Raw genomic sequence first — 20,885 nt, forward strand, 5'->3', positions numbered from 1 at the left:
CACCTCTGTTTGTACCAAAGTCTTGGAGGCTCACACCACCAGAGACTCCCAAGTGCTTTACAAGATGGTGCTTTTCAGGAGTTTGGATGAGAACCCTCTGCCTGTCTTTGGCACACTGCTGTCAAAAGCTAAGAAAAACGTTCCGGAGCTGCTTTTTCCACCTCTCTCCTCTTTCGTCCTGCTTTTGAGGGAGGGAATAGGAAAAGATGCTTTGTGAGAACTGTTGGAATGAAGACTAGAGAGATGTGAAATATATCAGAAGCACCACAATAACACTGTTCAGGATTCACCTAGAGCAAGAAAGGGAAAGGATTTGATGCAAGGAAACAGAGCTGAGCACCAGAACCCCCCTGGAAGATGTGCCCAAGGCATGGAACACATTTCTCCAAGCTGCAGCACTGCTAGGAACATGCTGGCTGTGAAACAGAGCATGGATGTATCCTGCAATTCTTCCCCAAAGTGATGCATTCATCAGTCTGCACAGGTAGATCAGAGTGGGAGTCACCTTCCAAATCCCACCTGTATGAAGAGGTGTGAGTGGAATTCGGAAATAAACACTAGCAAGAACAACAGGTGAACTCCTGGATTGCTCTAAGCACTGCTCAGGGTGAGGAGAAAACATCCTTGGCTACGCTACTAGGACACACCTTGAGATCACTTTGACAGGGGTGTACATGACAAAGATCAGAACAGGTCAAAGAAAAAAAAAGATGAATCAATCACGAAAGATTTCCATTGAAGTTCACAGAAAACAGAGCTACAGCTGGAAAACAAGTTTCCCAGAGAGACATTCTCCAAATGGTGTCAAGATCCAAAGAAATAAATCCTGTTCCAGAGGCCTGCAAATACAGCTCATTTACAAAAATACCACTTGCTGAGCATAAAAATCTGTTTGAAAATGGGGGAATATGGCAGCTCTTCATATTGCAGGTGAATGACTTTTTCATTCAGGGAATTACCTTCCACTTCAGCTTAAGCCTGTCAGTGAGTCAACAATAACCTGTTTCCTCTAAGGCATGAAAAAGGAGAATCTTCCACAGCTTTCTCTGAAAAGGTTTTACATCTTTATATGTATCCTCACAGGAACTTTCAAAAGCCATTTTCTTTTTCCCTCACCTACAATATCAACTCATAACAAACAAGACCTCTATTGTATTGCAAAATTAAGTGATTTGTATGACCAATCCAGTACTTGTTCCTGTTTCCAGACGGTCAAAAGATGACACACAAGGAAGACACATTAGATAAGATTTTTTTTAAAAATTCAACTATAATATGGATGAAATTGCTTCCAAAGCGAAGCAAGATCAGAGAATCAATGAGCTCCTACTAATAAGCTGGCAAAGTAATAAAAATAGGCAAAAGCAAAAGGTTATAAAAGCTGATCTGATGATTTTCCAGATTTATATTATCAGCTTGGAAGTAAGGCACATTTGGGATTAAACATAAAAAGCTTTTCCCAAATGCCTGAAACCAAGGTGGCTATCAATTGCCAAAATATGTTTTTAATTTTTCAATTTACATAAGACAATTCTTCATCTAAAAATGTCCTGGCAGTAACTGTGCTGCTCTCAGGGTCTGAAGTCAAAATGAGATAGCCATTAGATACAATTCTGCAAGTCCAGAATAAAAACAAGCATGTGAACATGAAATAAGTCACTTTCCAGACCAAGGAAATGAGCATAACACTGCAGAAATGGATACTGCTCACATCACCAGGTTTTCATCAAGATCTTAAACCCTGATTTTCCTAGGTTTGAAAGACCTCCTTGATTTCCTGAAGAATTACTAAACACTACTAATTTTATAAGGCACAGTGCCAGGAAATGCCCTGGATGGATGGTGATCTCATGGAAGAGCCTTGTCCTATCTCAAAGTAACACCTTTACAAACAGCTATGGACCTGCTTCCCCAGGACTTTATAAAAATCATGTTTACCTGTCTCTCTGTTGTTCCTGCCTGGAGAATTTGGGAGTGTGCAGTGCACATGCAGCCACTAAGCAATTCCCAGCAGCATCATACCATGAGTGGTTCCTGCACTGCCTCACTGCTGAGCTGCACCTGAAATCCTGGCACAGACAACATGCACAGGGGCTGGTCATGCAGGGACGTGCACACAGCAGCAGTACTGTACCTTTTCCTTTTCAGTCCACACAGAAAGGGCCAAAAGAAGAGAGAAAAAGCCAGAAATCAACATAAAAGGAAGAAGTGAAGCAATGAACAGCACAGATGAGACAACCTCCAAAGACAGAACCTTCAGATTTTGCTGAGTGTTTCCTTTGGTTAATATTTCCCCTTCTGATTTATTCAAGAAATGATGCTCTGATGATTAATGTGCTAAAACCAAGCAGTTTAAAAAGTAAGCTTATAACTTTGAACTTCATTGTATTGAAGACCAAAAACAAGAAATCTGAGAGGAAATAAGGCTGGAAGTTAACAGTAATATAACTGGTAAAACTATTTTCACCCAGTTACCACCAGCCAGCAAATCAACTCCCCATTAATTTAAAAACAAAACAAACAAAAACCAAAACATCTCCAAGATCTAGTTTTAATGCTGTCACACCTCAACAAAGACTCAGGACACTAATCATAAGTTTTACAACCAACAGAGAAAATAAAAATAAATAGTGGTACCACACTGATCAAAACAAAGTTTAGCTATACAGAATTCTTTTGTCTGGAACAAGTCTTTATGAAAAATAAACGCAGCTCAATGAAATGTGTTCAGTCCTGGTTTTGGAGTAGTGCAAATCCTCTTGGCTTTTCTAGAAAAATGAATAAAGAAAACTCCAGAGAGTATTAGTGTAGGCTTGCTGGGAGAGCACTGCTCCACCCCAACTAGCAATCCTCAAGACAACTCATGGCACACAGCATAATTGTTCATTTGCTCAACATTCACAACTCCAAACAAGTTTCAGAAAGATTTTGACAAAAAGATGGCCCTCCTTTACAACAAAAATGAAAAAAGAAAAAATCATCCAGGCAAGCACAGCCGTAGAAAAAAGCTAAGGGCCATATTCCTAAGGCATAAAAAGCCCTGTCATTATCCAAATGCAGTAACCAAGCATCAAACTGCAGATAAACTACCTGAAAGACAGGTAAAAACAGAGAGCACCAAACCCTTCCCCTTAATGTCAGGCCATGTAACAAGCAGCAAATCTCAGAAATGGCAGACTGAGAGGTTCAGATGGGTCAGGAGGATTTTTCCCCCTGCGAGATTATGTGGTCCTGGAGCAGGTACCAGAGGATTGTGTCTCCAGGCCTCCAAACATCCCTTCCTACCACCTCTTCTGCAACACTTACAGGATGCCCAAATTGGCATCTAATGCAACACTAATCCAGAAGAAAATTTTGCTTTTCAATATTACATGTGCAGTCTGAGAACTGCCCTGTGATAATGTTCCAGGAGTCAACAGAAGCATTCAAAAAAGCAGAATGAAAGTTTCCCAAGTCTTCTGTAATAAGGACAGAGTAGAAAAGCCAAGAGTACAGACATACTTAGGAGGAAACAAATTAGCTGAAGTCAAATACATGAAAGAAAAAAAATAGAGGAGTAAAAAATGTGTTAGTGATACAACAATTCAGAGAAATTTGTTCAACTAGAAAATGGACCAACATTTTTGCATCAAAAAAAGGCGTTATGTTCCCATTGTACAGTATAAACACTGCAAACAGCTTCCAAACCCTTCAGGGAGTAAGTCTGACCCTAATTTACCCATCTAGCAAAATTTTTTTTCCTAAAGAAAGGTACAGATATTGAGTGGTGTACAGACATAACTGCATAACTGGTTTAAACTGCAGAATAAACCCAAGCCAGAACTCCAATCCTCTCTTTGCACACAACAAAGCTTTCTACAGCCACATCCTGCCAAGATTTCTCTCTTTGGATAGATCTTAGAACACTGGGGTCAATGCTCAAGTTTTAGTGACAGAACTGAAGGAATTCAACAGAGAATAAATGTCCAGGAAGCATTCTGAAGCAAAGTTGGATGCTGAACTTGCATTCCTCATCATCTTTAAATTACAGCACAGACTCATGGAGTAACTGTAGCTGTAAGGGAACTGTGCATGGAGGTCTCTGTCTCAGTCCTGCTGCTCCAAGCAAGGTCAAAGATACCTCCATGAGCTCAGGGCCTTGCTGAGTTTTGAAGATCCCCAAGCAAAAAAACTGCACAACCTGTCTCAACTCTTACCTAATGCCTTAACACCCCCAGGGATGAAAAATTTCATCAGAGCTTCCCCAGTGCAGCTTAGCTCTCTGCCCCTTACCCAGCACCATGGACCTTTGGGAGGGATCTGAGGCTCTGTTCACCTTGCCTTTAGGCAGCAGAATTGTTTCAATACTGGATGAAGCAAATGGCATTCAATAGTTTAATGTCTAAAAACCCAGGAAGGTGAGTCTTGCACTGTCAGTCTTTCCCATCCCTCTGGATCACCCTGTCCCCCATAACTTTTGGTCTCTAATAATTTTAACCAGCTTCAATAAATGCACTGAAATTCCTAAACTGGTTAAGAATTGGGTGCTGCATAGACAAAAGGCACAAAACCTGAATGCGACTGGAACAGCTCAAGAGCTACTCTGGCCCAGCTGATAGGCTGGGCAAACAGAGGCTCAGAAACCCTTGTAAGGAAGTTTGGTGATAAGAGGAAGAACAGAGTGACAGAATGAAGGGACACAGAGGAGCCTGCCTGGGGAAGGTGCAGGGGAAGAGCAGAGGAGACACCCATGGCACAGGTCTGCAGGCAGCCAGGAGTCAGAAGCCCCACTTCCCAGAATACACAACTTCCATAATGCTGACAGCTGTTCTGTCATAGGGAAGAAGATTAATACAACGGTTGTACACTGGTTCTGCCTACTTCCACTAGAAAACTGAGTGTTTTCTATTCAAACATAGAAAAGGCTCTTTAGACAATTGACACAGAGCTAAATTTCTCAATATCGAAGATGTCAATCCCCCAAAAACGCAGAAGCAGCATGAATAAGTATGACAAATATTACCTCTGCTTAATTTCTTTACTGAAAGAAAAACACATTTAGCACAAACAACATCATAGAAGAAATCCAGCCAGCAGTTATAACACAGGATGGGATTTTTTTGCTTGTGTTTGCACTTTTTTAAGATCATTAAAATGCAAAAAACTCCAAACTTTATTTTTAACTTACCAAATATCAGTGCTAACCCATGGGAAGTCCCCACTGCTATCAGATTGGATGCAGCCTGAAAGAGCCATGCAGGAAGATTGAAAGCAGAAGAAACATCATTCACAAATCTACCACTTACCAAGCAAAGTTGCCAAAAAGGGAAGATTTCAAAGATTATAATTTTTTAAATTTATTAGTAACAGGCACAATTCCTACATGAAGACAGGTAAGTACTATACCTGAATGACCATCCCATAGATTTTCTCAACATCACAGAGCTGCTTTTTCCTCTGCTGTTTGAAATTCAAATGCTCCGAGTAGTACCCACAGCAAAATTTCATCTCTCTAAAGTCAGTCTCATTCTTTTGGTGTAGTTGCTGAGTAAATACTCAGGATTTCATCCTAACTCAGCTGCTACTTCCACATCTGAACTCTTCTAAAACCCTGGACAATGCTGGTCCCCTGAAAAGCAGTCCACAGCAAGCCAGACACTCCAACTTCTTTCCATGGGGAATTAAACAAATCCTATTAAATATATCCTCCAAGATCCTACTGCACTTACAAACCTGCACTCAATGAAATAAAACTAAATAGAAAATAATGTAATGCTGCAGATGTATTCATCTTGTTCTACTTTTTATTTCTTACCCAGTGTAAGTCAGGTTAAAAAAAATCAAATTATTTAATGTCTAGATGTGTAAGTACAGGTTTTTATCCTACCTACATATCAGGCACAGCGTGCGTTTCTGACCTTACTGTGCAGCCTTTTGCCTTAGATGTGACTACTTTTTCCTTTTCTTTTTTAAACATAAAGTATATTATCTTATGGGCTGCTGTTACTTACAGTCAAAGCAACAGAGCACATCTTTAGTTTCTCTGTAAAACATTTAAAACTCACTTCACAAGGGCAAAATATATTGACTGTATTTCAACTTACTAAAATGTTTCTCTTCTTGTTCACTACAGGTAGTTTCACTACTGACATAATTTGCAGGCTTGACTTCAACTTTGACGCAAATTGCTAAGCAGGAGTGTCATTCAGACAGGCTTTTAGTTAAAATTTCAGACAGTGAGACAGATTGTGAACCCATCACTTGGAGCACTTTGGTTTAAGTTTCTATAAAAATTGTTAGGAGTCAAAGCAATAACTGGCAAAGAAGAAACAATCAGGGAAAATCAGTGTGCTCAACAGATGGGGACAGGTCAGATGCTCAGCTAAGGAGCGCTGGTGATGATACAAAAAAGGGAGGGTGTGGGGCTCAATCAGCAGAGGGACAGCCGGGCAGTGAAGAGAGGCTGAACTCTGCCCCCTTTCAGACTGCTCCTCCCAGTCCTCACACTTGAAAAGTCAAGGAAGATGCATTTACCAGCTGTGTTAACTTACTGCTTTAACAAATTGGCATGAAAACTAAGTACACAGTCCTTAAAAACTGTGAGAGTACTTACAATTGCAGTGGGCAAGCCAGCATCCACTTTGTCCTGGAAAAACAGGAAAACCCATGGGTGAGACACACAACTCCCACCTTGTGCATGTCTAAGAATTAGAACTTCAACAAGGAAAAATCAACACCAGCTGCATTTTAATGGTTCCACCAGGGCAGACAGAGCTGAGGGAACCACTGGCTAGCAACACCCAGAAATAGGGAGGAAGCAGAATATCTTGTAATTCCCTGTAAAAGTTACTGTGCTCTTCTCAAAGAGCCATGTGCTTGTTGCACACATTGAGCAAACCCAGTTCCAGCACCTTCAAAGCATACTTTCACATTATATGAACCTTTCCCACCGAGTTTCATGACATCCAGCAACACAAATCAATGCTCAAAGTGAACCACCACACCACTGCTACAGCAAGTCAGCTAAGCCCTGATGCACTGCTGCCTAGGGACTACTGGTTGCTAGTTTATGTCCCAGGCATGGTGTTACACAGAACTAATAGTGAGGGCAGGCAGGAGACCACACACTCGCTTGCATACCACAAGAGTTTCCAATCTTTCTTGGGAGATGCGCACAGAAGATGACACTTACTGCTGCAGACACTATTTGGGCAGAAATTCCCTTCAGGAGTGAGAGCCGTATCACTGATCCATGGAGTGAGAGAGAATCTGGGAGCTTTTTCTTCCTAAGGAAGTAACAAATGAACCAAAAGTATCAGAGCAGAATAAAAGCTTGGAACTTTGCCTAACCCACAGCTAAGCCAGCAGGTAAATTCCACATACACCTGTAACTCATGCAGTTTCCATTCTTCTCCTCGGGACCACAGGATGAGATAAGACATGAGATAATCAGCAAAGCCTGCTCTGCCCTGCTGTGCCTGCACACAGCTTGGTTTTAACTCATCTCCTGAAGGAAAAAATGTAATTCTTCAAATGGTCAGTTTCAAGCACATATATCTGCAAACTTCAGAAGTCATTCATACATCCCGAAAGCAACACTGCAGAGCTTTCAGTAAGTGAGGAAGTTTCAGCCTGTGAAGGTGAGTATCTAAGGAAAATACACAATTGGAAAAGGCTTCTTAGCAGAATACAGATCCCTAGGAAAATTTGGTGTATGTTTAAGAATAGTGTTCAATTAAACACAGCTCATCTGATATGGAAGGTTAAGTGTTTCCGTTTATGGAGAAAACATCTTTAAAAACTAACCAGTGCAGGAGCAGTTATGTCTAAAGAGCACTGGGAAACCCTAGCACACACTACAGGGAAAATTCCCCAGCAAAGCTGCAATTTTGTTGCCAAGCTCACACCACCTGAGAGCCAAATTCTCAAAACTACTAAGGAAACATTGGGTTCTTATCTCTCCAGAGGTGCACAAACTAGCAGCTCCCACAGAGTCTCATCAAACATGTTAATAGACGGTAATATGGCTAAGGACTCATAACGATAGCAACCAGCCTGACCCAAAGGTGACAGGAACACCTCCAGGTTTTTCTGCATACTCTGTACCACAAGATGTTTAAGCCATTCCAGGTAATGTTTTTCTCAGTACAAACCATCTTATTTGAAAAAAGAAGGGACAGTGAGTCTGTACACCACCATATGCCAAATAAACCATCAGACTTCAGTGTTTACATCCTGTGCAACTGCTCATGGCACACCAGGCAGCCATGGGAGTGGCTCAGACCATCATTTGGGTAATTAAAGAGACAACTCACCAGTATTAGATTTTAGATGTCAACATTAGCAGTCAACTCACAGAAATGACAGCAATTGTCTTTTACAAATAACCACCAGTTGCTTGCAGACTAGATCAGATACTCCTTTAGACTTTTCTTTGAAGTCATCATGGCTCATTTTTTTATATATTCCATTAAAATCTGGTGAAATTTAAATACTCTATCTCCCATAAAATGCCTATTGCTCAAACAGGCCAGCCCTCAGTGAAACTACAAATCTCATCTTTGCCTATGTAATCCTGGAGCAATAACAGTGTTCTGTGAAAAAAGAAGGATTTGTTTTTCATGGATATAAGCAGTATCCCTTCACAAATCATCTGACCTCCCAGGGTACCTTTTCAGGTGTGTCCTGTCCCCACTGTCAGAGCTGGCCACGGAAGAGGTGTCATAGGAGTGTGTATCCGTGTTATCAATGTTCAAGAGAAAAGGATCCTCCAAAATGAAAGACTCTTCTTCATCATCAGTCTGAAGGGAGAGAATTGCCACAGTTTGCTAAATGCTCAAAATACGGAACACCATTACTGACACATTAGCAAAACAGCATCAGTTCAGGTGGGGAATGGAGAAGGAGAAAACAAGAAAGCCTTATATTTAAAAGCCAGAACTATTTATTACTTTACTGGACTGATTCTGTGGAACACCCAGTTTCCAGAATTCACAATAATAACAAATGTGGGCTGGAGAAAAAGTCAACTAACCTTTCTTCCCCAAGTATTATGTACTCCACAAAAACTTTAACTGGTCTTTAAAAGAGCTGTTCTCAAGTCTTTAAATTGCCAAGAGAAGGCCTGGAGTTATCATCATCTACTCCAGTGCTTCACCAAGTGGCACTAAGAGCCCAGCAGTCTCTCCAGCTGCCAAAGCTTGATTTTGCTTTTTCCTGTGCTCTTCTGTTGTTAATCGCTCTCTCCTTTCGGTCTGAGTATGGAATTTTTTATTACAGTTTTTCAAAGAGCCATTCTCCATGATGTCTTTTAAACCCAGTGCAGATCCTGTTGTTCTTTCAGCACAGAGCCAGAGGGAGCAGACAACCTGATGCCAGCTGATGCCAAACCAGCAGAGAGCAAAGCAGTTACCCCTCATTTCTCTTATACCTGGCAGCCTGTGCCCATTAAGCATCTCTTCCTGATCTACAACTGTTTGCCTTTTTGGCTCAGAGAGGTTGTACTCTGCTAAAATCCTTTCCAGAAGATGTTTTGCCAGTCATTCCCATCCCACATGTACTGCGATACTGCAATAAGACCTTGTACTTGTCTGCACTGAACTGTATTTTCTTCGTCATTACCTCTCAAGTTTAAGCCTTGGAGAGGCTTGGAGAGGCTCCTCTGATGTGGATGCCACTGTATGTCCTTGCAGTTTGAAATCACCCAAATTTACTAAACTTCCCCTACCCAAGGCACCAGCAGAAACAGGACATAGCTACCCCTACTACTCCTGTTGTTTCTAGACTCTCTGTTTGGAACACCTTATACCTGTGTTTTTAACACAGCTTTTTAAAAGAACTGTCACTCCTGGCAGGCTCCTTTCCCCTTCATACCAGCTTCCGAGCAAGTCCAGCCACCAATCTCCTCATTTTGTTCAAAAGATTGTTTTCTTGGAGTTTATCTTTACTTTTTTTTTTAATCTTTACTTTTCTAAGGATTGTGCACTCACACAGCTACTCCAGGAATATACTGACTTGGATACAAATGAGACAGATATCCCCTGCAAGGTATCACAGCTAACATCAGTTACTGAACCTATTCACCACTCCTACCACAGAGCTACATATGTGACAGAAGCAACACAAATGAAGCTGTGAAGAATCTAGTTCTCATCTCCTCCCACAACTTCAGAACTATCCTAAATACTCTCCAATTACTTTTAGCTAAAAAAAGCTGTTGGGTGACCCTGACCTTTAACAGATTTCTAGACTCCCATGACTCTCCAGATCTACAGATAAATGTGCTTAGACTTGATGAAAATCTTTTATGCTGTAGCTGTGGATATTTTAATTGAAAAAAACCCCAAAATTTCCTATCCCACACTGTAGAGCAATTACTCCACTGTGCATGCACTTTGCTAGCTATCAGCATCAGGATACCATGAAGTTATACAATTTTGTTTTCCAGGAAAACACAGTAGGAGTAGAGGAAAAGGAGCATGCGCTGCCTCACCTGACCTCCCCCCTGTCCGACGGATCGCTCACCTCATTTAGGATGCTCTCCAGCGTTGGAGGGGTATCAACTTGAGGAATGTCAAATTCTTTGTCGTCGATCTGTACATCAGACACCACAGCCTGAGTTTAGGTTGCCTACTCGGCCTCTAAATCGTAACTAAAGCCACATAAAGAGCAGCTATGCACACAGCTCTGCCCGGAAAGGCAGGCGGCAGCTCCGAGGGCAGAATCACACACAGCTTCACCTGCTTGAGTGAATAATATTTCCATCTTGGAGGCTGTGTGAGACTTATTTCTAAATACAGTCAATAGAATAATTTTGATGTTCTGAGAATAAACACGCTATTGCACTCTAAAGTGTCTTGCAGCAAGAGAGAAATTACATTACTGACTCTGTACCTGCTACATCGGGCACCGGCCACACAGAACTTTGGGGGTTGTTGGGGTTTTTCCTATATATGGTGAAGAACGCGAAATTTATGTAAATGACAGGGACAGTGACCCTGTCAACAGTGACCCAATATCACCATATTGGAGTTGGCACAGATCAGCCTGGGGTTCCCCCGCCGACCCTCCCGCACGGGCGTCTGAGGGGACCTGCCAAGCCTCTCTGACAGGTGTCTGAGGGACCCTCCCCTCCCTCACAGCTGTGTGAGGAACCCGCCGGGGCTGAGAAACCTTCCCCTCCCTCACAGCTGTGTGAGGAACCCGCCGGGGGCTGAGAAACCTTCCCCTCCCTCACAGCTGTGTGAGGAACCCGCCGACCCTCCCTCAACGAACCCCTCGGCCCTGCGGGAAGCGCCCGAGCGGGCGCAGCCCCCGCGGCCCGGCAGTTTCGCCTCCGCGGCGGCTCGGGACGCACCAGCTCGCTGCGACAGTCCAGCTCACGGTCGAGCTCCGCCACGCTTAGCCGGTGCGCGGGCGGCTCCGGGCACGGCACGGGCTCCAGGGGCTCCGCTGGCTCCGAGGCCGCGGCCATGGCCAGGCCGGCTCCGCCGGGACTCGAACCCGCGTCCCCAGTCTCCTCCCCGCGCAGCCGCAGCGCCGCAGGGCCGCCCCCGTGGTGGCCTTAAAGGGGCCGCGCGCCGCCGGCGGGGACCGGGCGACACCAAGGCCAGGGAGCCGGCGGTGCTGCCACACAAAATCCTTTTATTTATCAAAAAAACTCGCATCTGCTCCACGACTGCCGTTATCATCCCGGGCCCGATGGGTGCGTCAGCCTCCGGTGGAAGGAAATAGACAACATGAGCAATGGGCACAGATAGGAGAGACAGAGACCAACATCCCTCACAGCACCTTCAGCCTGCGCTGCTTCGGCTAAAGCCAGGACGGTTCTGCTACGATTCCCAGCATTCTGGAGCCTAAGATTTGGCGTCCACGGGGCCAGGATGCAGCACTGTCACAGCAAAGCCAAGAAAAAATGGCCCTTTTAGGACAAGAGGCAAAAGCCTTTGGGAATTCGTGGCTAATTTTAGTCAAAGCAGGAGATGGTGTAGCCAGATTTGGAGCCCAAGTGTCTGTGTTTTCTTTTAAAAACCACCTGAAGACAGCCGTGTGGGATTTCCAGGAGCCCTTGCCACGCCAGAAGACAAGGGGGATCAAATGAAAAATAAAACAAACATTGGAAGGATAAATTCCGAGTTTCACACTGTGATACACCCAAGCTACCCTGGTCTGTTTTGTTTCAAGGTGACACTTCCCTGTGTGGTGATCTGTGCCCCTCTGGTGTCCCAGCAGCAGCTGAATCCCCGCTGAAGGTTCCAACTCAAGGCACAAAGAACATCCTACACCCGTGCTGCCCTACCTGTTTGTCCTTCCCAGTGTTCCTCCTGAAGGGTAGCCCTGCTCCCGTGCCCTCTGGAGAAGGCTCTGTCCGGTACCTAGCAGCAAGAGCACATGGATGAGCCAGGAACATCCCACACGGACCCTTCGAGGTGAGCCTGCGCCAGGCAGGGCTCTGGTCCCACCTCCCCCTGAGCAGGAATAGCCCTTCTGCTGTCCTGGGCCAGATCAGCTCAACAGGGACAGCAGAGGATCTGCCTGTCCAGGGTCACCTGCTGAGCTCTCAGCCAGTGGACAGCCAGAGCTGGGGGAAAAGCATTCCCTGGAACAGGCCAGCTAATGTCAGTAGAGAGCTCCAAGCTTTAGAGATGCCTTAAGAGCAGCAGGTCACACACAGGTAAGGCAGTTTTGCACCTCAGATATGTCATTATGTTAGACCACACACAGAAAGCCAGTCCCTGTGGTAGTGACTCAGCAGATTGGCTGGGCAGAGAAGGGGATTTTTGCAAGAAGTGGCTCTGCTTTAGAGCTATGCTGGCCCTGGGGAGCTGAACCTCTCCTCTTGCATGCACATCTATGTGTGTTGGAGGCTTTAGTGACCCATTACCACCACAGGCTCTCCTCCGTGTTCTAAACCCTTTCTTTCCCCTGACAGCTGTTCCAGGATGGTCTTCTGCAGCAATGGTGCATCTGCTCCTCTTACAACAGCCACTAATTCTCCTCCCTGGAAGATGTGAGAAGCAAATCAGTCAGCAAGTGCTCAGGTTGTGCTCTCTGGGCTCTGGAATTCCCCACAGCAGCACATCACCCACACTATATGTATCAGGCCCTCCTCCCCTCAGAGCTGCTGTGCTCCACAGCAAGAGAGAAACCTTGGAACACCCATCTTTGTGCTTCTTCATCAATCTCAGGATGAAATAAAGCAGCTTGTGAGAGGAGTAGGGTCCTGCAGAAGCAGGTCCACAGAGCAGCACACTGGCTGTATATTCTTATCTGCACACCATTTGATCACCAGCAGATACAGAGCAAGTAAAATTGTCCAATCACACATAAAAGAAATGAAACATCCCTCCAAAATTACACTTGTTCCCACCAGCAGGTCATGTTTATTGCTATGCAACTACTGGGAAAATATTTTCACTCACTGTATAAAACAGAAAGACAGGCTCGCATTGTCCTCTGTATTTTTCCAGAGCATCAATGGAATCAGCTTCAGCCTAAAAGGAATGCAGAATAAAACAGGTGTTTCTAGAGAGCATTTCTGCTCTGGAGGGATGCACAGGCAAATGCCTGGACTCAGATACACCCTCAGCTGGCTGGTATTCTCCCCCACAAATAAGAAAACACCTCTGGGTCCCCCACTTAGGGGACAAAATTACCCTGGTCAGAGCCAGGGCCACAACCAGCTCACAGCTCAGTTCCAGTGACCAAGAAGCACATAGATGTTACCTGCAGGAGCTGGAACAGAGCTCCTGTGGGACAGGGATATCTATTCCCAGCAGCTTGCCTGTGTGAATCCCAGAGAAAAAGCCTGAAAAGTGAATTAAGGACCTCAAGGACAGAGAAGTGCCAGGAGGAGCTGCAGTGGCAGGAGGGCTGAGCCACAAGAAACGTTACAGCCTTCGCCTCTGTCCACAATCCAGAGCTGCCTCCAGCCAGGAAAAGCATCTGAACACAGAGTCACAGCATGGCTGGAGGTAGGAGAGACTTGTGAAGGGCTCCAGTCTCAGACCCTGCCCAGGGCAGGGCTGGTCTATGCGCAACAGGAGGTTGCTCAAGGCTGTGTCAGTTTTGAGCTTCTCTACGAATCAGTTCTGCACAGCACTCTGAGCACTTGTCCCAGTGTCCTACACTCCCACCTTAATAATTTTTCCTTCATTTTACTTGGACCTTTCCCTGCTCCAACTGATCCCATTATCTCGTTGTGTTGCTGTGTTCCCCTGAGGATATCAGTCTCTGCCTCCTCCATCCTCCCCCACTGGACATCTGTCCCTTTTTCTCTCCAGGGTGACCAAATCCAGCTCCTGCATCCTCTCCCTGTACACCAGAGCGACTTGGTATTAATCACTCTGTCTAATGTTACTTGCTTAAGCAGAAATCTGGAAAGCATACATCAGTTGAAGCCTGAAAATTCTTGATTAGATGAATTGTTATAGATGTACCCAGGCCTCTGTATGTGACAGGTTCACTCCCAGCAGCTGCACCTCCTGCACTGCAATGGTTTGGGCTGAATACTGGAAAGACAAGTGATCTCAGCTCTTGGACGTCAGCTGATTTCAGGGGACTGGGTATTTCAAGCAGTGTCAAATGAGATCTTACCACAGCAAAATGCAGGAGATTGCTGCCAACTTCATTCCTAATTTTTTGGAACAGATTCACTACTGGTTTGCATGGGCCACACCAGGCTTGAAACACATCGACAACTGCAAGCAAGTAAAAGAGTAAGGATGAGGTGAAAATAGGACAGTTTAGACACAGACCAATAGACCATATTCTACAAGACCATATTCAGCTCTGAACTGGAAACCCTCGCAAGGTTTGAAATGCTGCATCAGAGGACAGAATTAGCTTGTTATAAAATAACAAGCTAATAATGATGTGAGGAGTCTTAAGTAGAAACATGGACATGGCTGTGACCTTGGCAGTACCAGATTTCCCAGGGGACACTGCTACACAGAGGTAGAACACATGAGGTTTTCCCAAGAACCTTGGAAGTCAGGGCTGTTCCTTGTGCTGGAGACAGTCCTCGTCCAAGCAGTGGAGACTGGACTCTCCAGAAGCTCCTGGACCAGCACTGCTTGGATTGCATGATGACTATCCCACATACATGGAGAGGACTACAACCTCCTGCTGGTCTCACCTTGGTTAGAATATTGTTTTCTTCCATTCAGGGTAAGGGGAATGGAGAGACTGACTTAACCACCTTAACACTAATAATTCCTGACAGCCCTGGTGTCATTTTAAGACAAGGACAAGAGCAATCCCGTATGCTGACCAAACCCTTACCCTTACCAATGAGTCCCTTGAGACACAACATTTCTTCCCAAAGCTCCTGGCTAGTGATGTTAATCTGTGTGGAAAATTGAAAAACACAGTGAAAGCCACAGCAAGTCATCAGGTACTACTCAGTTTCTGCAAACATACTGAGAAATCACTCCAGAGGGGCACACCTGCCTGAAGAGGCATTACCTGAGCACTCAGGAAACTCCTCCAACTGGGATTTTCTCACCTCTGACCAGCTGATTAGGATGTCTCACAAGATCCAAGGAAAGGCAGATGGAAAGGGCAAAGCATCCAGCCAAGGGCAAGTCCTGCCCTGTTTAGTGGCACTGCTGGAATAGTGGGTGCCTGGGGATCCCAAACTCAGTTTGCAGAGAGACCAAGAGCTGTTCTGGGGATTGGCTGGGGACCCCAAACTGGGAACCCAGATGAACCCAGGGCCTCCATCTGCCTGACCAGGGCTCCAGTTGAACTACACCTCATTCAGGCCTAGTCCTCACAGGGTTTATGAACCACCTGATTCTTCAGCAGCAGCAGTTTCTTACCTTGTCTGCACACAAGTTCTACTACTCTGAGATGTTTCAGCCTTGATAAACTAAACTAGTAAATACTCAGCTTCCATGATGTGTGGGCACTAGAGGAGGGTCTGAGCCCAGCATGAATTCCCAGCTGCTGCTTAAAGACTTCCAAAGCATAGTGAAAAGAGAGCTCAAGAGCTCTAGGCTAGGAAGACCCGTGGAGTCCTTCATCTAATGCCCTTTTCCAAAGCTCAGTGTTAGATCAGCTTGCTCAGGGACTGATCCTGTCAAGGATGCCCTAGACTATTCCATACACCACATCACACACTGTATTATCCCACACTCCTAATACTCTTATTTGAAAGGATATAACCCTTAGCATCTTCCCCATCTTACCAGACTTGCCCCTCAGTATGTAATTAGGAAAACACAGCAAGTTAAAATAAAAAAGGCTTCTTGAGAAATGCAAAATCTGGTTTTGGTCATCCTGAACAATGAAGATTCCTAATTCCTTCCTCAGTGGGTATCATCAACCCCAACAACATTTAGACTACAACAGAAGACAGGAGGATGCATCAAGGCCAGCTATTTCCCAATAAATAACACCAATGGGCATTAAAGGGCTGCTAAAATCCCACAGCCAAGAATTCCAAGAGTAGAAACTCCAGTGCAGATGAAATGCCCTCTCACAGGTGTTCAGAGCTGTGTCACTGGGGGTCACACAGGGCAATTTCTCCAGGGCCTGGTCTCAGTCAGGGAACAGGGAGCTATTCAGACATCTCCATTTATTTGCCTGTTCAGCACATGAACCCAAGCTCCGTTTTTTCAGAGAACACCTGCAGAACTACAAAATTTAATTATTCCTAGCGCTGGGACCACCCTCGGAGTGTTTCACAGAATGCTAACAAGTCTAAGTGATTTATGACAGTAATTTGTGATAATGAGTTTGCCCATGAGTTCAACCACTGGACTCAAGTACTGCTAGCACCCTTCAAGGTGCTTTGCTAATTTGGATGTCCTGAGGCTGCTTGGCTTTTCTGTAACAAAACTAGAACTATTCCAGGACATCTCCTCATGTCCTACACAGGTTCAACTTTCATCTGCAGATGTGGACAATCCCAGTTTTGCAGGTATAGACCCAGCTTTCCCTTAGCTGCCAAAGGGGCACAGGCTGGTTGATGTCAAGTTCCCCATCCCACAGGAACACAGCCGGACAAGCAGCAAAAGAAGCCATTTCTACCTTCATAAAGTGCCCCTCTTTCCTTTTTACACTTGTTCACATTTTCCAGTTTAAACAGTAAATAAACAAGGTCATAAAGCCCATATTATCTTTCCTTATTTCTCTCTCTTCACAAGTCTCTTGTGAAGACTGAACCAGATTCAAAATTTGAAGCAGACCTTCAACCTATTTTGGATTTTCAGTGTTTTTTTCAGTTCAATGTGAACTGCTCTTAGACCCACCCCCTCCCCATGCAGTAGTTATAAAGCATCACCAGGTCACCTGTGCAATGTAAACAGGAAAAAATTCCTCTACATATCACTGTGAAATAGATTTTTCAACTTTTGAATTTTTCTTGTACCTCCTAGCTTTCCCACATTTACAATGATCTTTCTGAATACATGACCTGGTCAGAAACATCCAGTGACTCTTGCCTCCAGGAGAACCCCCTACTTCCTCAGTTCTCTACTTCTAAATGTCCTCTGAGCAATTACCTCACAAAACAGATGCATTTTGATCTGACAGCTGCCAAACCTGCACCAGGCCTCAAAAGCCCCAAACATAACCTGCAGCAGCTCCCTCTGCCCCGCACAGCCCTGACTGGGGACAGGTGTGACCTGCCAGCTCCTCGTACACCTCCCACCTGCCTCCAGGAATGCCTCTTCCCCTCAAGGACCTCGCAGTAGGGCTTTGGGAGCACAGTCTGAGCTACCCCAAGACTGAACTCCATCTTTTGCACTTACTGAGAGTCTACAAGGTCTGCTAAAGGCCTGGCTCCTACTGACCTGCAGCACTACCTCCATTTTCTTTGCAGCCATCCTTCTGCAGGAACAGGGTCCTCTGAGCAGCTGTCCCAAGCACAAAGCACTGCAGACGGCCTCTAATCACGTGGATCCAACTGCTCGCCAATCTGCACCACAGAGAGCTTTTTACCTGTCCCTGCTGCTCCAGCCCGGACACAGCACCCGCAGCATCACCCCGGCCCTGCTGCAGCACCCCAAACCTGAGCACACCTTTACTCACACCTCCTCCAAGAGCCGAGGTGCTGCTGCGGGGCCTGAAGTGCCGTTCCCTCCCAGGGCCCTGTGCAGCAGCTGGCAGGACCCCAAGGCTGCCATGGCAGCGCTGGCATCGCCAGGGCAGCGCCAGCCCAGCCCAGCCCGCCCCGCTGCCTCCCCCGTGTCCGATGGCGGCTGCAGCCGGCGAGCTCAGCTCCCTCTGCCCCGAGACTGCCCGAGCAGCAACCGCAGGTAAAGCCCTTCTGCCTCCTGTGCCTGCTTCACCCATCCAGTTCCCCCCAGCCCAACACTCACCCCCGACTCCAGTCTTCCAACCTCTCCTACACTGGGGGCTCAAAGCAAGGCGTGGGATCCAGGTGTGACCTCCCGGCACGGAGCAAGAGTGTCCCCCGCCAAACAAGTTCAGTCTGGGGAGGTGTGTGGTTTTCTTTTCCTCTCTGCGGTGAGAGCAGTGCCAGGACCCAGCATCCCCCGGCGACGCTGGTTGGGTAGGTCTGTAGCTCTTACCCCATCCCTTCTCTCGCCTGGGCACACTGGGCTCCAGGGGCACACCTTGGAGCTGCTCTTTGTCACACAGCACACGACGCCTGCAGGCCTGGTCCTTCAGCTGCTCACAGGCCTCCTGGCTGGGGGTTCAGTTTTTGGTACATCAACATCTCCACAATGCCTCCCTTTGTAGCAATCAGCCTGCAGAAGAACCCTGATGATTTTGACCATCACTGAAAGTTTGCAAACTGACAGCTCTTGTGCTCACATTTCAGGATTACCAAAGAAAGTCCTTTTAAACCAATTTTCTACTCTTCAAGAGCCTAATCTCAGGCACCTCAATTATTGCTCTGCCTGTTGCGTCACTGCTTCAGCAGTTCTGTGGAGACACAGCATCTACTGCAAAGGGTAAAGTCTGTAAAAATAAATTTTTAAAAATATGAGATATTTGCCTTTAGAATATCCTGGCACAAGCTGCTTTACACAGGTCACTTGGCTTCTTTCACTACCACAATGCAAATCTATGACTGGAACAACAGACACGTGATGTCTCATTTGATTTTCTGTCTGGGAGAGACAGTCCACGCGTGGAATGAAGGTGGTGGGGAGAGCCAAGGGTACCACTTATCTGACAGCAGTGTCCCAAATCCCCTGCTCAACTTTGTAGCACATGTAACCTCTGCAAGAAGGACTCCCATCACTAGACCCACATATACTTATCAACATCCATCAGGACGGCTTTTCAGCAGAGAAATGGCCCAAGAACAACAGAAGTCCTGGTGATGCATATGGTGTCCAAACTTTGCTTTGGTTCTGCAAATAACCCTTGAATTCACAAACTGCTGCTACCTCATTAGGTTGGGAAAGCTCTGGGTGACCAGGAATGTCTGTTCCACTGGGAATCTCAGACTGTAGAGGCTGGCACAGAGAGCTCAATTCTTCAGGAAGCTAAGAAAAACCTAGATGTTCTGGTAAAGTTATTTTTATTTACAGTATTCTTTTTGTACATACCTATAGCAACATCAAAAATTATTCACAAAGCTTAACTGAATGTCAAAATGTTCTCATCCAACAGTTTGTCCTCTCAATACCTCTGGAAAATGTCAACTATTCTCACACAGCAACAAGATTGTCTGAGCATTGGTTTTTAGTTTTTCTGGCAGAATTTTATGAAACCACTTCAAAAGTTGTACAGAGATACTTTTACTCACCTTTTTTCTGAACACCTGTAGGCACCAAAGTTCTACAGAATCAAACTCAGATTGGCTTTTAGAAATGTGAGTTGGGGAAGGATGAGGAGATACATAAGAACTCGAGCTCCTAAATACAGACAGGAGTGCAAATGGAGCAGGGAGATGCCCACTGGACAGTTTTGCATTTACAATACCTCCTCAGAACTTTCTTCTCAGTTCAAGCAAAAACATATTTGATTGAATTTTATAAACAAGACTTCACTTCTGAGGTACTGAGATTTAACAAGTTCTCATGTATTTTTACTTTCCCTTGTGTTTAACCCCCGAAGTTCATCATGAAACATTAGCAGAAGGATGTTAAAAAACTGCCAGTCACTTACTGCAGTGCCTGGGGAAAGTGTCAGGTGCTCACTTTTATTTGACAGTGGAAGAAGTTACATGAAATGTAGATATTGTCCTTTGCAACCAAGTGATAACAGTTATCTGATACACAGCACATTCAAATTCCAGGCTAAACTGTGGTCACATTTTCTGACACAAAGAGTTACCTTGGCAAAAAAGTAAGGCTGTCATCACAATTTGACCTTCTGATTAGAAATTAAAGATGTAGATAATTATCAAAATTGGTTAGCAAAGTTACAGACCTCTCTTCTTGCTGCAGCCTTCCTGAAGGTCAGTGTAAGAGAAGAACGATTTGGTTTAAGACATTGGCTGCGAACTCTAGTGTCTGTTAGTACTATGTAAATACAGCATCTGGAGAGTCTGACTATGAGCTATGGTCTAAACTGAAACCAGAAAAGGAGGCCTGGGCAGAGAGCCAGAACCCTGAACTGCTGGAGGAGACTGGAAGACCACTGGGTTCTGCCACTGCAGCCTGACCTCACACAGTCCCCTTCACTTGCACTCAAGTTTCCTTCTGCACACCTGCAGGCACCATTTCAGGAACATATGGACAGTCAGGGCTTCTGGATGCAGCCACACCCCACCAATTATCCAGCAATCTAAATCCATGCACGTGTGTATAGCTGCATATATACAGAAAATCTGTAGCAATATTACTTAGCAATAAAACAAGACCAACCCCCCAGTTTTTCCATCTCTTCCCCAACTTAATACATCCAGTTGATCTTTTGTGGAAATAATTCAGAAGTCATTTAACTATTTGTGGAGATAAAGGAAGCAAAACAAAAGCAAT

General features: G+C 45.2%; 2 protein-coding genes across 9 annotated transcripts in view; both read right to left on the reverse strand.

Moving 5' to 3' along the window:
* VPS8 (VPS8 subunit of CORVET complex) overlaps positions 1-11,472 on the reverse strand; it is a 69,272-nt gene extending 57,800 nt beyond the window's left edge. For all 4 annotated transcript variants that reach the window (XR_014854146.1, XM_085069973.1, XM_085069972.1 and 1 more), the window contains exons 1-6: positions 11,336-11,472; positions 10,504-10,572; positions 8,650-8,780; positions 7,172-7,265; positions 6,593-6,625; positions 5,168-5,222 (exon numbers count right to left, since the gene is read on the reverse strand). Coding sequence is in view for 3 of the 4 variants with exons in the window: in XM_085069973.1 (XP_084926099.1) it covers positions 5,168-5,222; positions 6,593-6,625; positions 7,172-7,265; positions 8,650-8,780; positions 10,504-10,572; positions 11,336-11,452 (499 nt within the window). In the remaining variant the exon portion in view is untranslated. The remainder of the gene's footprint in view (positions 1-5,167; positions 5,223-6,592; positions 6,626-7,171; positions 7,266-8,649; positions 8,781-10,503; positions 10,573-11,335) is intronic.
* A 132-nt stretch (positions 11,473-11,604) lies between these two features.
* NME9 (NME/NM23 family member 9) lies at positions 11,605-18,408 on the reverse strand. Of its 5 annotated transcripts, none has more exons than XM_085069979.1 (7): positions 18,306-18,408; positions 17,778-17,902; positions 15,268-15,325; positions 14,575-14,678; positions 13,401-13,472; positions 12,863-12,979; positions 12,258-12,353 (listed from the first exon to the last, which is right to left on the reverse strand). In XM_085069979.1, the coding sequence occupies exons 2-7, from the start codon at positions 17,808-17,810 to the stop codon at positions 12,258-12,260; spliced, it is 480 nt and encodes a 159-aa protein (XP_084926105.1). In that variant the 5' UTR covers positions 17,811-17,902; positions 18,306-18,408. The 5 variants fall into 5 exon arrangements, with proteins under 5 accessions (XP_084926107.1, XP_084926105.1, XP_084926104.1 ...); XM_085069978.1 differs by lacking the exon at positions 18,306-18,408 and adding an exon at positions 18,006-18,244; XM_085069981.1 differs by lacking the exons at positions 17,778-17,902; positions 18,306-18,408 and adding an exon at positions 11,605-11,693 and having other exon boundaries at positions 12,278-12,353; positions 15,268-15,370.
* Positions 18,409-20,885: the final 2,477 nt, after the last annotated feature.

Source organism: Lichenostomus cassidix, chromosome 9, assembly GCF_008360975.1.
Source record: "Lichenostomus cassidix isolate B80296 chromosome 9, HeHo_3.0, whole genome shotgun sequence".
NCBI classification, from domain to species: domain Eukaryota; kingdom Metazoa; phylum Chordata; class Aves; order Passeriformes; family Meliphagidae; genus Lichenostomus; species Lichenostomus cassidix.

What these genes read in the sequence shown, in the direction of transcription:
- NME9 (XM_085069977.1), bottom strand. Translation starts at nt 15,370, where the DNA reads ATGACTTGCTGTGGCTTTCACTGTGTTTTTCAATTTTCCACACAGATT. An exon ending in GTGTCTCAAGGGACTCATTG is followed by an intron (nt 14,679 to 15,267) that starts GTAAGGGTAAGG and finishes ACTTGCTTGCAG; the next exon opens with TTGTCGATGTGTTTCAAGCC. An exon ending in CTGTCTTTCTGTTTTATACA is followed by an intron (nt 12,980 to 13,400) that starts GTGAGTGAAAAT and finishes CACATCTTCCAG; the next exon opens with GGAGGAGAATTAGTGGCTGT.